Source organism: Symphalangus syndactylus, chromosome 3 (genome assembly GCF_028878055.3).
Source record: "Symphalangus syndactylus isolate Jambi chromosome 3, NHGRI_mSymSyn1-v2.1_pri, whole genome shotgun sequence".
Taxonomy (NCBI): domain Eukaryota; kingdom Metazoa; phylum Chordata; class Mammalia; order Primates; family Hylobatidae; genus Symphalangus; species Symphalangus syndactylus.
In genome coordinates, this window is record NC_072425.2 from 86,432,220 (window position 1) to 86,447,702 (window position 15,483).

The 15,483-nt window shown below is 40.5% G+C and overlaps 1 protein-coding gene across 5 annotated transcripts in view; it reads right to left on the reverse strand.

Moving 5' to 3' along the window:
- The window catches only part of GPNMB (glycoprotein nmb), a 64,065-nt gene that overhangs the window by 8,886 nt on the left and 39,696 nt on the right, over nt 1–15,483 (reverse strand). For all 5 annotated transcript variants that reach the window (XM_055272430.1, XM_055272429.1, XM_063636314.1 and 2 more), the window contains 5 exons: nt 14,608–14,760; nt 13,759–13,902; nt 9,357–9,530; nt 5,678–5,836; nt 5,043–5,360 (listed from right to left, as the gene is read on the reverse strand). In XM_055272430.1, coding sequence (XP_055128405.1) covers nt 5,043–5,360; nt 5,678–5,836; nt 9,357–9,530; nt 13,759–13,902; nt 14,608–14,760 — 948 coding nt within the window. The remainder of the gene's footprint in view (nt 1–5,042; nt 5,361–5,677; nt 5,837–9,356; nt 9,531–13,758; nt 13,903–14,607; nt 14,761–15,483) is intronic.

Consider the following 15,483-nt stretch of genomic DNA (forward strand, 5'->3'; position numbering starts at 1 on the left):
CATTTTTGAAAAATAAGCCTCGAATATAATTAGAGCAAAGAATCTAATGCCCTACTAGTTACAATTTAACAGGCTCTAATTAAGACATCGCTGCTCCTTTAGCAAGATAAAAAGTCTAGAAAGAAAATAACGATACTGAAAATACAATCTTCTTTTTAATTTCAAAAGACATGTCAAGTAGATTCAGTCTTGGGGAAGGACATCAAAGCCTCATAAGAGCTGCATCTCGAACTTAGTGACATGTGAGTGAAGCCAGCTGGGAGAGATTTCTCCAGGGCTTTTCAGAACTGTCAGCGGGTGAACATCCCTGTGATTTTCCTGTGCCCAGAGCAGGCTCCTCAGAGCAGTTCTCAGAACAGGTCCAGAAATGACTGCTCCATGGCACACACTTTGGGAAATGCTGCTCAGGTAAAGCCCAGAAAGGCCCGGACACTGTGTTAGATCGAATGCAGTGGTTCACCAGCAGGAAGGGCTGTGGCAGCCTCTTGGGAATGTCCCTTGAGTTTCATATTAGTCCTCTGGAAATGACAAGACAGTTGTACTCTCTGTCCTGAGATTCAGATGATCTACTCTATAGCAATAGGATTGTTTGTGCAGGGCATTCGAGTTCAGTAGCTCTTCTCCAGAAAACCATAAAATTTCTTCTTTTGAAAGTTCTTGACAGGCAGAATTTAGTTGTCAAGTTAGAGCACGGAATCACGACCCTGCATATTTTAAAATAAAACTTCTCTTGTTCTGCATATACTTTAGTGCTAAAAACGAAATAAAGCTTATTTTCTTAAAAAATGACCAAATAATAAAAGTCAGTGATTCTACCTTAGATAGAATGCTTTTAAAATGCATATGGAGGCCGGGCATGGTGGCTCACACCTGTAATCCCAGCACTTTGGGAGGCTGAGGTAGGCGGATCACTTGAGGTCAGGAGTTCGAGACCAACCTGGGCAACATGGTGGAACCTAGTCTCCATTAAAAATAAAGAAAAATTATCTGGGCATGGTGGTTCACATGCCTGTAGTCCTGGCTACTAGGGAGGCTGAAGCAGGAGAATTACTTGAACCCGGAAGGCAGAGGTTGCAGTGAGCTGAGATTGCACCACTGCACTCCAGCCTGGGCAACAGAGCAAGACTCTGTCTCAAAAAAATAAAAAATAAAAAAGCATATGGAGCTTCGCAAACATTGTGTCTATAAAGTCAAGGTATGATTCAAGGGCTAATGGAGAGAAATGCACACCTTAAAAGACAGATGAGAAAGAAGGTCAACTTCATCCTTAATTCGGTATTTATGTCCCTGTTGCCCAGAGAATGGTGTGAGAGCTCTTGATTCTCTGGGAAAGTTCTCTATGATATGATGTTATTTTATATATATAGAATTATAGTAATTAGCATTGGTCTTACAAAAGGTTTTTTTTTTTTCAGATTTGTTCACAAGTCTGAAAAACAAATAATAGCACTGTTAGCTAAGGGAAGAGAATTCTGTGACTTAAAAATAGCACACATGCATCTGCCCTCGGATTTAAACCCATCTACCTGGGCCACCTCTTCAACTGGCTTCTGCCTCACTCCTGCATTTGCATTTGATTTCTATTTTCAGCTGTGTATTATTAAGAAGCCACTTACCAAAGCAGAGAGAACATATCTTTTAGGCCAAACAATAATATAATACTCGGTCATCCAAGCCCTTTAATATGGCCTGTACAGCTGGAAATGCTCCCTAGAAGAGACCCCTTTTAGAAACGTCCCTCCTCGCTCTCCCTAACAGAGATGCTGGTTTAAGGCATTTTGGGGTTATGATTGATCTAACATCTTTAGATAAAGCCAGGCAGCTTTCCTTCGCAATAAAACTTAACTAACTTGTAGGGGTTGCTAGTTTATATCTTTTTTTTTTTTTTTTTTTGAGACAGAGTTTCTCTCTTGTCGCCCGGGCTGGAGTGCAATGGCGCGATCTCGGCTCACTGCAACCTCCACCTCCCAGGTTCAAGCGATTCTTCTGCCTCAGCCTCCCGAGTAGCTGGGATTACAGACACTCTCCACCATACCCGGCTAATTTTTATATTTTCAGTAGAGACGGGATTTCACCATGTTGACCAGGCTGGTCTCGAACTCCTGACCTCAGGTGATCCACCTGCCTCGGCCTCCCGAAGTGCTGAAATTACAGGCATGAGCCACCATGCCCAGCCCACTAGTTTATATCTTATGGTCTCACCTAGGGAGAAATTACAACAGAAATTTTAAATAGCTTTTCATTGGCTTCAAATATATTTTTAAAACATACTATGATATAAATAGTTTATAACAAAAACAAGCTACCTTAATAAAAATGCAATTCAAAGTAGACTAACATTAAACAACCTAACATTAAGTCTTTTACCATTCTGGAACTTAAATATTAAAGGCATCTGTAATTTATTTTGAATTTTATACCTGGTCCTCTTATTTGTAAGGAAGATCATTAATACTTGTAGATAAAAAAATTTCTTCTCCTAAGGGATTACTAGAATGAAGCTGTACATTTAAAGTTGTTCAGTACAGTTATAATTGTAGTTGCAATTAGGATTAATCTAATCATCCATCAATAAGAGAATGGTGGGCCGGGCATGGTGCCTCACGCCTATAATCCCAGCACTTTGGAAGGCTGGGGTGGGTAGATCACCTGTGCTCAGGAGTTGGAGATGAGCCTGGGCAACACGGCAAAACCCCATCTCTACTAAAAAATAAAAAAATTAGCTGGGTGTGGTTGTGCATGCCTGTAGTCCCAGCCACTTGGGAGGCTGAGGCAGGAGGATCACTTGAGTCCAGGAGGTGGAGGTTGCAGCGAGCCGAGACTGTGCCACTGCACTCCAGCCTGGGTGTTAGAGAAAGACCCTGTCTCAAAAAGAAAAAAAAAAAAAGAGAATGGTGAAATAAATGACAGTAGATACACTGTGAGGCAGCCACTGGATAAAGTGAGATAGATGTACATGTATTAACAATGGAAAGATGTCTATAATGTTTGTTAAATTAGGAAAAGAACAAATTGTAAAACGATATGAATAGCCCTCTTGTGCAAATGAACCCATTTACACAACCAAGACAACAAACCTTATGTATATATATAGTATATGTTTATAAATGCATAGAAAAAGATCTGGAAAGAAATCATCCCAGTTATTAACAGGGTTTAACTCTTGGGAGGAGAGTCTGAGTGGGGACTTTTGCTTTTTATTCTAGAGATCTATATTGTTTTAATTTTTACTAAGGAACATGCATAAACTTTGCAATTTAAAACATTTTTGAGATAATCAAAATCAGTGATAACTTGTGTTGTCTTGATTTAGATATGCTTGATTTAACGAGCTCTCATTTTATTACTAATATCTTATTGTAAAATTTTATAATTATAACAAACAGGATTTTGTAAAAACAAAAAAAGAAACCCCAGACGTCATGATGGACCGTCGTGGGCTTGGTCCATGGCGCCCTCTTGTGACCAGTGAGAGGATGTCAGCCTATTGCTATCCCCGGGATCCTGGGGTGCTGAGTGCAACTGGCCCAGTGGGGAAAGGGTGGTGATGGCATGGGGTAGCGTGGGGAATCAGATGGAAGCCAGCGCTACCCAAAGTGGACTCTTAAGGACTTCTTGAATGTCCCCAGACTATTAATACAGGGTGGTATTGAATTAATCATGCCTTATATGCAGCACAGTTTTATTTTTATTTATTTTTGTCTTTTTTTAAAATTATACTTTAAGTTCTAGGGTACATGTGCACAACGTGCAGGTTTGTTACATATGTATACATGTGCCATACATATGTTACATATGTATACATGACTCATTAACTCGTCATTTACAATAGGTATTTCTCTTAATGCCATCCCACCTCTCTCCCCCTATCCCCCAAAAGGTCCTGGTGTGTGATGTTCCCTGCCCTGTGTCCAAGTGTTCTCATTGTTCAATTCCCACCTATGAATGAGAACATGCGGTGTTTGGTTTTCCGTCCTTGTGATAGTTTGCTCAGAATGATGGTTTCCAGCTTCATCCATGTTCCTACAAAGAACATGAACTCATCCTTTTTTGTGACTGCATAGTATTCTATGGTGTATATGTGCCACATTTTCTTTTTTTTTTTTTTTTTTTTTTTGAGACGGAGTCTTGCTCTGTCGCCCAGGCTGGAGTGCAGTGGCGCGATCTCGGCTCACTGCAAGCTCCGCCTCCCGGGTTCGCGCCATTCTCCTGCCTCAGCCTCTCCGAGTAGCTGGGACTACAGGCGCCCACCACCACGCCCGGCTAGTTTTTTGCATTGTTAGTAGAGACGGGGTTTCACCGTGGTCTCGATCTCCTGACCTCGTGATCCGCCCACCTCGGCCTCCAAAAGTGCTGGGATTACAAGCGTGAGCCACCACGCCCGGCCTATGTGCCACATTTTCTTAATCCATTCTATCATTGATGGACATTTGGGTTCATTCCAAGTCTTTGCTCTTGGGAATAGTGCCGCAGTAAACATACGATGCAGCACAATTTTAATGTCAGGAGTCACTGCAGCTTGCTAACCCAGACATACTCTCAAGCTGCATTCTTTCTTGGACCATTTGGAAATTGCTTTCAAGTACAGCTGTGTTTTCATGGACACTGGGTGGGTGTGGGAAGGGTAGGGAAAGAAATTACTGGGGAAGAGGAAGGAACATAGAAATGGCCTGATCGTTTACAAAGAGCCAGTGTGCCTTCTCATAGCCATAAAAAATGGGAGATAAACAAAAATGTGACAGGTTAGAAGAGGGGAGAGTGTGTACACATAGCAGGGGCCAGTGCAAATGAGGAGGGTCAAAGAGCTTTCTACAAGTCACTGAATTCTATTTGTAAAGTGACTTTAAATACATTCTTCCTTCTTCTGTGTTCTATAGGTGTAAAACGGTGATAAATTTGCTTTAAAAAATCAATAGGTAGAAAATGGAATCACCGCAGAGTCCTTACAATATCCCCTTAAGGAGGGATTTAATAATATGACCTATGTGAATATTTTGTTAGCCATTAAGGAGCCCCCCTCAAAGATCATTGCGAAACCTTACCTAAAGAAGGGGTGGGTTTTGGAGGTCTGGGTGGTGGTGGCGGTGGCGGACAAGGTCCTGGTGCTGCAGCTTTCACAGTGAGGTTAAGGCTGAAGGTTCCATTGAGCACATACGTGTGATTCACAGTATGATTGGTGGAAACAAACAGGCCAGTATTATCCCCGAAGCTCCACTTGTAGTTAATCGTAGAATAATTGAGGAAGTGGCTAGGATCATGAATCAGGACATCAAACATAATGGGGAGATCTTTGAGGAAGGTTTCATCGGATGAATTTCGATCATTCTTCTGGGACATAGTCACAAATACAGGAATCTCATCTAAAAGATACATCCCCCAAAGAAAGAAAGAATGCATGACTGCTTGATTGTAAGTGGAGGGCTTCGACGACGGTTTTAGGTTAAAATATTAAAATGAGGGATAATCTAGCATTATTTTCCTTTTCACATGCAAGTTTTCTGGGGTTTCCCCAAGCTATTCTGGAAAACAGACGAACTACAACTAATTAAATATACAAGCTTAGGTGGGCCAGATGAATCGTAACCCAACCCCGAACACTTGGCCTTAACTCTTTTTTAACCCATTGATATCAACAGAATGAAGTGCCTCATCCTCAGTTAGAGTTCACACCACTCACCTGTTACCACGTACACATCTTTCACTTGTGCGATGGGAACATATGCCCGTCCATGTCTTCTGTAGACAGTCACTTCCATGAGTTGAGGCCCAAGTGTCACATTGGCTGTGTTCACAGAAACTCTCACTGAACATCGTCCCAATTTCTGGAAATACTGACCTTTGGGAGGATGGAAATTTTTAGGTATTGTGGCTGCATTACATCATCATTATAGGAAGCTGTTCCTTAAAGACTAGCTACCACCATTTATAGATTGCTCTGAGGAGGGAAAATAGGATGGGCCTATGGTGCTGCTTCAGAAAGGGAGATGGTGCTCATTTTAATGTAAAATCTTATAAAATAAACCCACAGTTATATACATGTAATTGTATATAGTTGTTTGAAATAAAAAAAGCTGTTTAGTAGCATAATACAGTTAGCCCTTAGTTTACAAATAAATGCTTTTTGTGTGAAGTAATTTGGCACTTGAAATACATGTTTTCCCCACAGAAAATACATTTAATATAATGATGAGGTGTCCAGAAGATTTAAAAAAAAATTTATCCAATAACCTACCTTATTTTTGTTACTATTTCCACTATATTATTAAGTGGATTTTTAAAAGGGGACTGGAATCCCCCATCTCCTAATAGTATTTGTATATAAAAATACAGGAAGTGTCCAGGCGCAGTGGCTCATGCCTGTAATCCCAGCACTTTGGGAGGCCGAGGCAGGTGGATCACGAGGTTAGGAGATGGAGACCATCCTGGCCAACATGGTGAAACCCCGTCTTTACTAAAATACAAAAAATTAGCCAGGTGTGGTGGTGCGAGCCTGTGATCCAAGCTACTCAGGAGGCTGAGGCAGACGAATTGCTTGAACTTGGAGCGGAGATTGCAGTGAGCTGAGATTGTGCCACTGCACTCCAGCCTGGCAACAGAGCGAGACTGTCTCAAAAAAATAAAAATAAAAATCCAGTAAGTGATGAAATAGAGGATGGCAGACATAAGACAGAATGGAATGGTTCCACAGGCACTTTCCTAGGACACCCCTGAGTCATTCCTTTTCTTTCTCCAACCCTCCCTGCTGCTAGCTAACAGGTGGAAGTAATTCCTCTCCTTCAGGGCTCAAGGACATTTAAACAAATGTTAAAACTCTGTAACTCCTCTTACTATCATTCCCAAATCAAGAACTTTTTTTTTCTTTTTTTTTTTGAGACGGAGTCTCGCTCTGTCACCCAGGCTGGAGTGCAGTGGCGCGATCTCGGCTCACTGCAAGCTCCGCCTCCCGGGTTCACACAATTCTCCTGCCTCAGCCTCTCCGAGTAGCTGGGACTACAGGCGCCCGCCACCATGCCCGGCTAATTTTTTGTATTTTTAGTAGGGACGGAGTTTCACCATGGTCTCGATCTCCTGACCTCGTGATCCGCCCGCCTCGGCCTCCCAAAGGGCTGGGATTACAAGCGTGAGCTACCGCACCAGGCCTAATCAAGAACTTTTCTAATTCTGCCAGGGGGCCTGGTTTAGACCTGTCACTGACTTGGTATCTTAGGTTGAATGCTTTCGAGACCGGGTTGTTTCAAGACCCCATTTATCACATCGTCAAACATGTGAGAAAAACACACTGGTCTCTCGGGGGATGTGTGATTTGGAATCCTCCTTCACTTTGAGTTGCAGGGGTAGTTCCATCAGAAGTTATAAGGGGAAGGGATGTCTCTCAGGGGTTATTCGTGAGGAAAATGTTAGTTTCAGCTCTGAGAGGTGAGACCATACTTGGTTGAGGGAGAGTATCAGTTAACTCTGAGACCTCAGTGGAAGACAGAAATTCAAGGCAGTCTTGTTAGACAAACAGAGCAAGTTCTAGGCTGAAGGTTGATTTTAAATACAGACATTTGATCTGGTTAAGTTACTGGAATGTTTACTAGGCTAAAGAGTCTGGGAGTGTTAGTGAACATAAGTGACTCCATGCAAAATGTCAGAATTCTGTCATGAGAGTGACAAGTCAAAGAAATGTTTGGTGAGTTGGCTAATGGGGTCATAATGGCAGTGAAAAATAAGTTAGCTTTAAGGCAATTGATTTATATAGATGAGCATAATATTTGATATAGCTTATAGTCTGTTCAATGGATACGTATTGTTAATATTTTGTCCTGATTTGTAAATAAGTTAATTGAAGGAAGAGGAGCTCTCTCTAATCTGTGATGAAAGATGAAACATTTGGCCGGGCGCGGTGGCTCACGCTTGTAATCCCAGCACTTTGGGAGGCCGAGGCGGGCGGATCACGAGGTCAAGAGATCGAGACTACGGTGAAACCCCGTCTCTACTAAAAATACAAAAAATTAGCCGGGCGTGATGGCGGGCGCCTGTAGTCCCAGCTACTCAGAGAGGCTGAGGCAGGAGAATGCCGTGAACCTGGGAGGCGGAGCTTGCAGTGAGCTGAGATTGCGCCACTGCACTCCAGCCTGGGCGACAGAGCAAGACTCCGTCTCAAAAAAAAAAAAAAAAAAAAGATGAAACATTTAGTAATCTGGAGGCTGCTTGATTGGTAGCAGTTTTCAAATACTCAGTGCCAGGTGGCACCTAGTGACATTTTAAACTAAGAATTTAGCAGCCTAATTAATAATAAGCTAAATTTGCTCCTTCTAAAAGTAATCATTTCCCCAATAATAAAGCAAAATGAATACCATTTGTAATTTAAAAAAAGACAGAATGGGCTAGCTCAAAGCGGAACAGTAGTTATTTTATTTCTACACAATGAAATACTGTGCGGCCATTAAAACAATGTATAAAAATTTAAAAAATCATATCATCAAATGCTCATGATAGTAAGCAAAAATGTGTATGTGATCTTAATAATGATCTTAATAAATACTAGCAAAGAAAACACCATAATAATTAACAATGATAATCTCTGGTGTTAATTATGGATAATTTTTATTTTTTATTTGTACCTTTTCTGAGGATTTCCTACAAATAAATAGCACATGCTTCTTTAAGTCTTAAAAATTCTTTAGAGAACATAAAAAAACTAAAGAATCAATCAATGAATGCTCATCCATGTGCCATTCTGTTTTTTTCATTTGTTTGTTTGTTTTTTGAGATGGAGTCTCACTCTGTTGCCCAGGCTGGAGTGCAATGGCTCAATCTCCTCTCACTGCAAACTCCACCTCCCAGGTTCAAGTGATTCTCCTGCCTCAGCCTCCTGAGTAGCTGGGATTACAGGTGCGCACCACCACACCTCGCTAATTTTTGTATTTTTAGTAGGGACAGGGCTTCACCATGTTGACCAGGCTTGTCTTGAATTCCTGACCTCAGGTGATCCACCCACCTCGGCCTTCCAAGGTGCTGGGATTACAAGTGTGAGTCACATGCCCGGCTTCCATGTGTCATTCAAATAAATAAGTGTTAGCATTTTTTCTTGTTATGGTTTTAGGTAGAAAAAATTAAGTGGTTTTGTTTTTTTGAAAAAGAGCTTAATCTTTTTGTTTTTCTCTCTTTTTAACTCTTTGGTGTCCTGGAGATTTGGCAAGGTTAACCAAGATTTCATTTTCTTCTCTCACTGTTCACTCGTGCTAAGGAAAGTTAGCAGGGTGACTGTTATTAACTCTCTGTGTTATCATTCTCAATTATAGAGTAAGAAAAGAGAAGGTTGAAATTTTAAGGAAAGGTAAAGCAGAAGCTTAGGGTTTGTAAAAGCCAACCAAGTGTGTGGAAGACGTAGACGAAATTCCATCTTCTCCATCCGGGGTGGTGAGGAAAAGGTTTCCCATCAGGGAAGACGTTATGATGGCTTTGGCCCGTGCCATTTTCCCTGTCACTGTCCTCTGACCACGCTGTCCAGTTGTAAACATATGGATCAGCAGATAAATCAGCCTCTAAACAGAGATAGAAACCAGCCATGAGTGTTATCTGGGCTCAGAAAACCCAATGTGCATGCATCACTGAATTAAACACTTTTTCGTATTTTTTTCATAACTAGTTTAAAAGTAGTTAGACAACTAAACACTTAATATGTAGAATTCATCCAATAGTATGCTTACGACTTGTGCACTTTTCTGAATTTGCTGTATTTCAATGAAGGTTTTATACAAAGCAATTATTCAGAAAAGTCCAATGTAGAGATATCATTTAATGTATTTTTCTTCCTATCAGGTTTTTAAATCACAATCCTATTCAAATCAAACAGAGACACTTTATCTTTTTATTTTGGCACACTCTATCTGTAGGTTTTTTTCCTGACACACTTGACATCATGACTGTTTATTCATAAAGACTCTGGCACACATGTCTAAGAATAAGAACATTTTCCTACATAGCCCTGACACCATTATCACCCCAATCAAGGTTTGTATATTATATTTGGCTGTTTTTGATGCTTTAAATGATTTTTAAAATCCCTCTTTCTCTCTCTAGATGTAGATAGATATGTATAGCTATCCTTATATCTACATATGGCTATAGATATATGGAAAGAAGCAGTTATGACAAAGTGCTAAAATTGTTGAATCTAGGTGACTATAGTTAACAATAATTTGTTGTATATTTCAAAACAGCTAGAAGAAAGATTTGGGCTGGGTGCAGTGGCTCACACCTGTAATCCCAGCACTTTGGGAGGCCGAGGTGGGTGGATCGCTTGAGGTCAGGAGCTCGAGACCAGCCTGGCTAACATGGTGAAACCACGTTTCTACTAAAAATACAAAAATTAGCCAGGTGTGTTGCGTGCACCTATAATCCCAGCTACTCGGGACACTGAGGCAGGAGAATTGTTTGAACCTGGGAGGCAGAGTTTGCAGTGAGCCGAGATTGCACCACTGCACTCCAGCCTGGGTGACAGAGTGAAACTCTATCTCAAGAAAAAAAAAAAGAAAAAAGAAAAAAGAGAAAGATTTGGAATGTTCTCAATCCAAATAAATGATAAATGTTTGAGGTGATGGATATCCCAATCACCCTGATTTGATCACCATAAATTGTATGCATGTATCAAAATAACACGCATACCCCAGAAATGTGTATGATTATCATGTATCAATAAAAAATTAATCAAAAAATGGGTGAAAGATCTGAATAGACATTTCTCAAAAAAGTCATACAAATCGCCAGCAGTATATCATTGTTGGTGGGAATGTAAATTAGTACAACCACTATGGAAAACAGTATGGAGGTTCCTCAAAAAACTAAAAATAGAGCTACCATATGAGCCAGCAATCTCACTGCTGGGAATATATCCACAAGAAAGGAAATCAATCTATCAAAGACATGTATCTATTCCTGTGTTGCAGCACTATTCACAATAGTCAAGATATGGAACCAAATGAAGTATCCATCAATAGATAAATGGATAAAGAAAATGTGGCATATATACACAATGGAATATTACTCAGTCATAAAAAGAATCAATCCCATCATTTGCAGCAACATGGATGGAACTGGAGGTAATGATGTTAAGTGCAATAAGCCAGGCATAGAAAGACAAATGCAGGCTGGGCGCGGTGGCTCACACCTGTAATCCCAGCACTTTGGGAGACCGAGGTGGGCAGATCACGAGGTCAAATGTTCGAGACCAGCCTGGCCAACATGGTGAAACCCCGTCTCTACTAAAAATACAAAAATTAGCTGAGCATGGTGGTGGGTGCCTGTAATCCCAGCTACTTGGGAGGCTGAGGCAGGAGAATCGTTTGAACCCGGGAGGCGAAGGTTGCAGTGAACCGAGGTCGTGCCATTGCACTCCAGCCTAGGTGACAGGGCAAGACTCTGCCTCAAAACAAACAAACAAACAAACAAAAATGACAAATGCCACATGTTCTCACTTATATGTGGAAACTAAAAAGTGGCTCTCATGGAGGTAGAGGGTAGGTTGGTGGTACTAGAGGCTGGGAAGGAGAGGCAGGGAGGGAAGATGAGAGAGGTTAATGGATACAAACATATAGTTAAATAGAAGGAATAAGGTCCGGTGTTCGATAGCACAGTAGGGTGACTATAGTTAACAATAACATATAGTTTAAAATAGCCAGAAGAGAGAAAGTGGAATATTCCCAACATAAAGACAAGACAAATGTTTGAGGTGATTCATATGCCAGTTATGCTGATTTGATCATTACGCATTTTATGCATGTATCAGAATACCACATGTACCCCAAAATGTATGCAACTATTATGTATCAATAAGAAGAAAGAAAAAAGAAAGAACAAAATTATTCGATCTAGTTAGAGAGTATTTGGGTGCTCACTGTACCCTGCTTTCAGCTTTCCTGTATGTATGAAATTTTTCATTTTAAAGAAGCCATGATGAATATCTTTTCATCTTGAACAGTCTCTCTCATATTTTCTTTTTTTCACGTCACTGACATTTTTGAAGAGCCTTTTTATTTATCAATCTATTATAGTCGTTATTCTTTTTTATTCTTCACCTGTCCCAAAGATAGCCAATAGAAGCCTCTTTAAGCTGGCTCCTGCATCCTTTTGACACAATCCTACTAGGCTTTGAGCTCTTCCTCGTTTTAACAACAAAGTGCCTCAGACTCACTTGGTACTTTCTTGCCCTAGACCTGGAACCAGTCATTTCTTAAAAGATGGCTAGTTCCTTCTAGTGGTGATAGATATTTTATAAAAATTTTTATAAGAGGGACTCATACATCAAAATACTGAGAGGACCAGATTATCATTTGAGAACTTCCTAATAATCAGGTGTTTCAGGCTGGGTGCGGTGGGTCACACCTGTAATCTCAGCACTTTGGGAGGCCAAGGCAGAGGGATCACCTGAGGCCAGGAGTTCAAGACCAGCCTGGCCAACATGGTGAAACCCTGTCTCTACTAAAAATACAAAAATTAGCCAGGCATGGTGGTGCACACCTATAATCCCAGCTACTTGGGAGGCTGAGGCAGGAGAATCGCTTGAACCTGAGAGGCAGAAGTTGCAGCCAGCCAAGATTGCACCACTGCCCTTCAGCCTGGGTGACAGAGTGAAACTCCGTCTCAAAAAAAAAAAAAAAAATCAGTTGTTTCAAAAAAAGAAGAGAAAAAAAGTCACAAAATATTAAATGCTTAATTCTTGTTAAATGTAAAATATTTTCCATATAGAATTGAATGTTTTCCTCACAGGAAGATAAAAAATTAATAAAAAATGAATATGTTGACAGCTTAATAAAAGTTCTAAATAATAAAATCAGATCATAAGTTCATTATTAAATAGCTTTGTTACTGACTGAAGAATCTCAATAATTAGCTCTGTTTTGTTTTGTTTTGTTTTTTGAGATGGAGTCTTGCTCTGTTGCTCAGGCTGGAGTGCAGTGGCGCAATCTTGGCTCACTGCAAACTTCGCCTCCTGGGGTTAAGCAATTTTCCTGCCTCAGCCTCCCGAGTAGCTGTGATTACAGGCACCTGCCACCACGCCCGGCTTATTTTTATATTTTTAGTAGAGACAGGGTTTCACCGTGTTGGCCAGGATGGTCTTGAACTCCTGGCCTCAGGTGATCTGCTTGCCTTGGCCTCTCAAAGTGCTGGGATTACAGGCGTGAGCCATGGCACCCGGCCGTTAGCTCTGTTTTTTGAGCATGTACCATTCTGACAAGATAATTTCCCCTGATGTATTTGTGCCTTTGGTCCTCTTTAACATGGACAGAGAGCTTATTTCTTTCACTAAGAGCAAAGCAAAACCAAAATACGCATTTTAGCATTTGTGCCAGCTACACAGCATTTGCTTAAGAAATCCTTGTCGGCCGAAATTAGACTGATCAGCAAACATCTGTCAAATTGGCTATTTTTGAGTAGCCAAAAGAGTTCCAAGTAATAAAAGCAAAATCTGAGACTCAACAAGGTATTCCCTGTCCAATCAACTGGACACTAAGGAAAAGCAGGGGGTGGTGATGTGGCTTTTGAAGAGGGCTCCAAGCAGGGGAGAGCCACCGGTTTGCTGCAGTAGGTCTGGCTGCCGTTGATGTTGATGAAAGTGCTGCGTAGGACCACACACTCACTGTCTCTGTCATCCAGCTCATGGAGTGCAGTGGCAAGGGACGAGAGCAGCATCTGGCACTTACAGGAGCACCTGTGACCATTAAGGTTTAGAAACTCGGTCTCCAGTAGTTTAGGAGAATACTGTGTTCTTACCATTTCTGCAGTTCTTCTCGTAGACTATGTTGCCATTGGCATCTTCCTTTTGGCATCTAGGGAATACCAGGTTCACCACAAATGTTATATTTGAGCCCACGAGGGCTGGTGAGTCACTGGTCAGGACCGCCTGCACATGGCCTCCTAGGGTATAAAAAAGTTGGGCTTGATGATCCAGCATCTTTCTCCTTTCATTCATAAACATTTAGAGGTAACTTTATTAATAAGGACCAAAGGACCCATATGCCTCTTTATAATATATTTATATTTTGTATTCCTTACTTTAGCTGTCAGAGTACAACACTCTAGAAGATAAATTAAAAAATAAATCAGACCAGTTAAGAATTCTCTAATCACAGCAAGAACATTTACCTTCGATAATAAAACAAATCAGCTCAGTTGGGTTAAGGAGACAAGTTTTAGAAGTTTGTATTTTTAAATCTCAAAACCAATGGCTGAAGGATGTATTCTTTTATCTAAAAAGAAAGATTTTCCGTTTCTGATAAGCCACACCTTTGAGACAAGTAAAAATGGCTTTGGGGTGACTGGGTTTCTGAAGATGATCATTCCCAGGTTGGTTAAATAGGTTTAAAGCTAAATCTGCTCACTCTTCAAAAGTATTCCAAGAGCTACCAATGTGGAAATTTCTAAGGAGATTACTTGTAGCTTAGGAAGTGATAGTGTTGGGCTAAAGAAAATATTGCGAAGTCCAGGTGCCTCCCCACTTGATAATGAGAGCACTGTCATTCATGGAAATGACGTGAGCCGTGTGATCTAAAAGGCTTTACCATCTATAAGACTTACTGAAGTAGGAAATTGCAGGTGTTTGGGTTGAATCTTTTGACTTACCCTTCCAGGAGTTTTTCCACCTCATGTCTCCCCTCTTCCACACTGGGTAGAGTTTTTCATTCCAGTCATTTTCATCAGAAGACCAGCCATTTAACTGGTTGTGCTCCCTCATGTAAGCAGAAGGTCTTTCATTGCTCAGCACATCATGAAATCCTGTATCAATATTCGAAAAACAAATTCCATTCTTCATTTAGTAATCACCTCACAGTGGTTAAAGAAACTTTTTATGTCTTACTGTTGAAAAGCACATACACATTATATTCAGTGAATCAAGTAAACAGAGGGTGCTTTGTTTTTTAAAGCAAGTCTCCTGGAAATACCTTGATTACAAGCATTCAGACCCTATGTCTTTATGAACTTTAAATGAATCAAAGAAAAATTTTGAAAGTCAATATTTTTTAGCCATCACTTGGCTTCTCAATACACATCCTCTGAATATTTAAATTTGATACAATATTATTAGGAAAACACTGATGCCAATAATCTTCAGATTTTTGAATTTTTTCCCCATTCTGAACTACTCACTTGGCTAAAGGAATGCCAGGCTCAGGAATGCCTTCAAAATTCCAAGCGACCCGTACTAGTACCAGGAAGTTGACTGATAAACAGCTTTTTAATGGTCTGTCTTGGTGAATGTTCCATATACTTTGTGTAGTCTACATTTGTTGGGTAGAGTGTTTTCTTTTTAAATGTCATTTATGTCAAGCTAGTTGATAGTGTTTTTTGAGTTTTCTCTGTTCCTACTGATTTTCTACTTGTTATTTCAGTTACTGAGAGAGAAATCTTGAAATCTCCAACTATAATTGTGGTTTTTCCAATTGCCTGTTTCTTCTTCCAGTTTTTGCTGTATGTATTTTGAAGCTCTGTTGTCAGGTG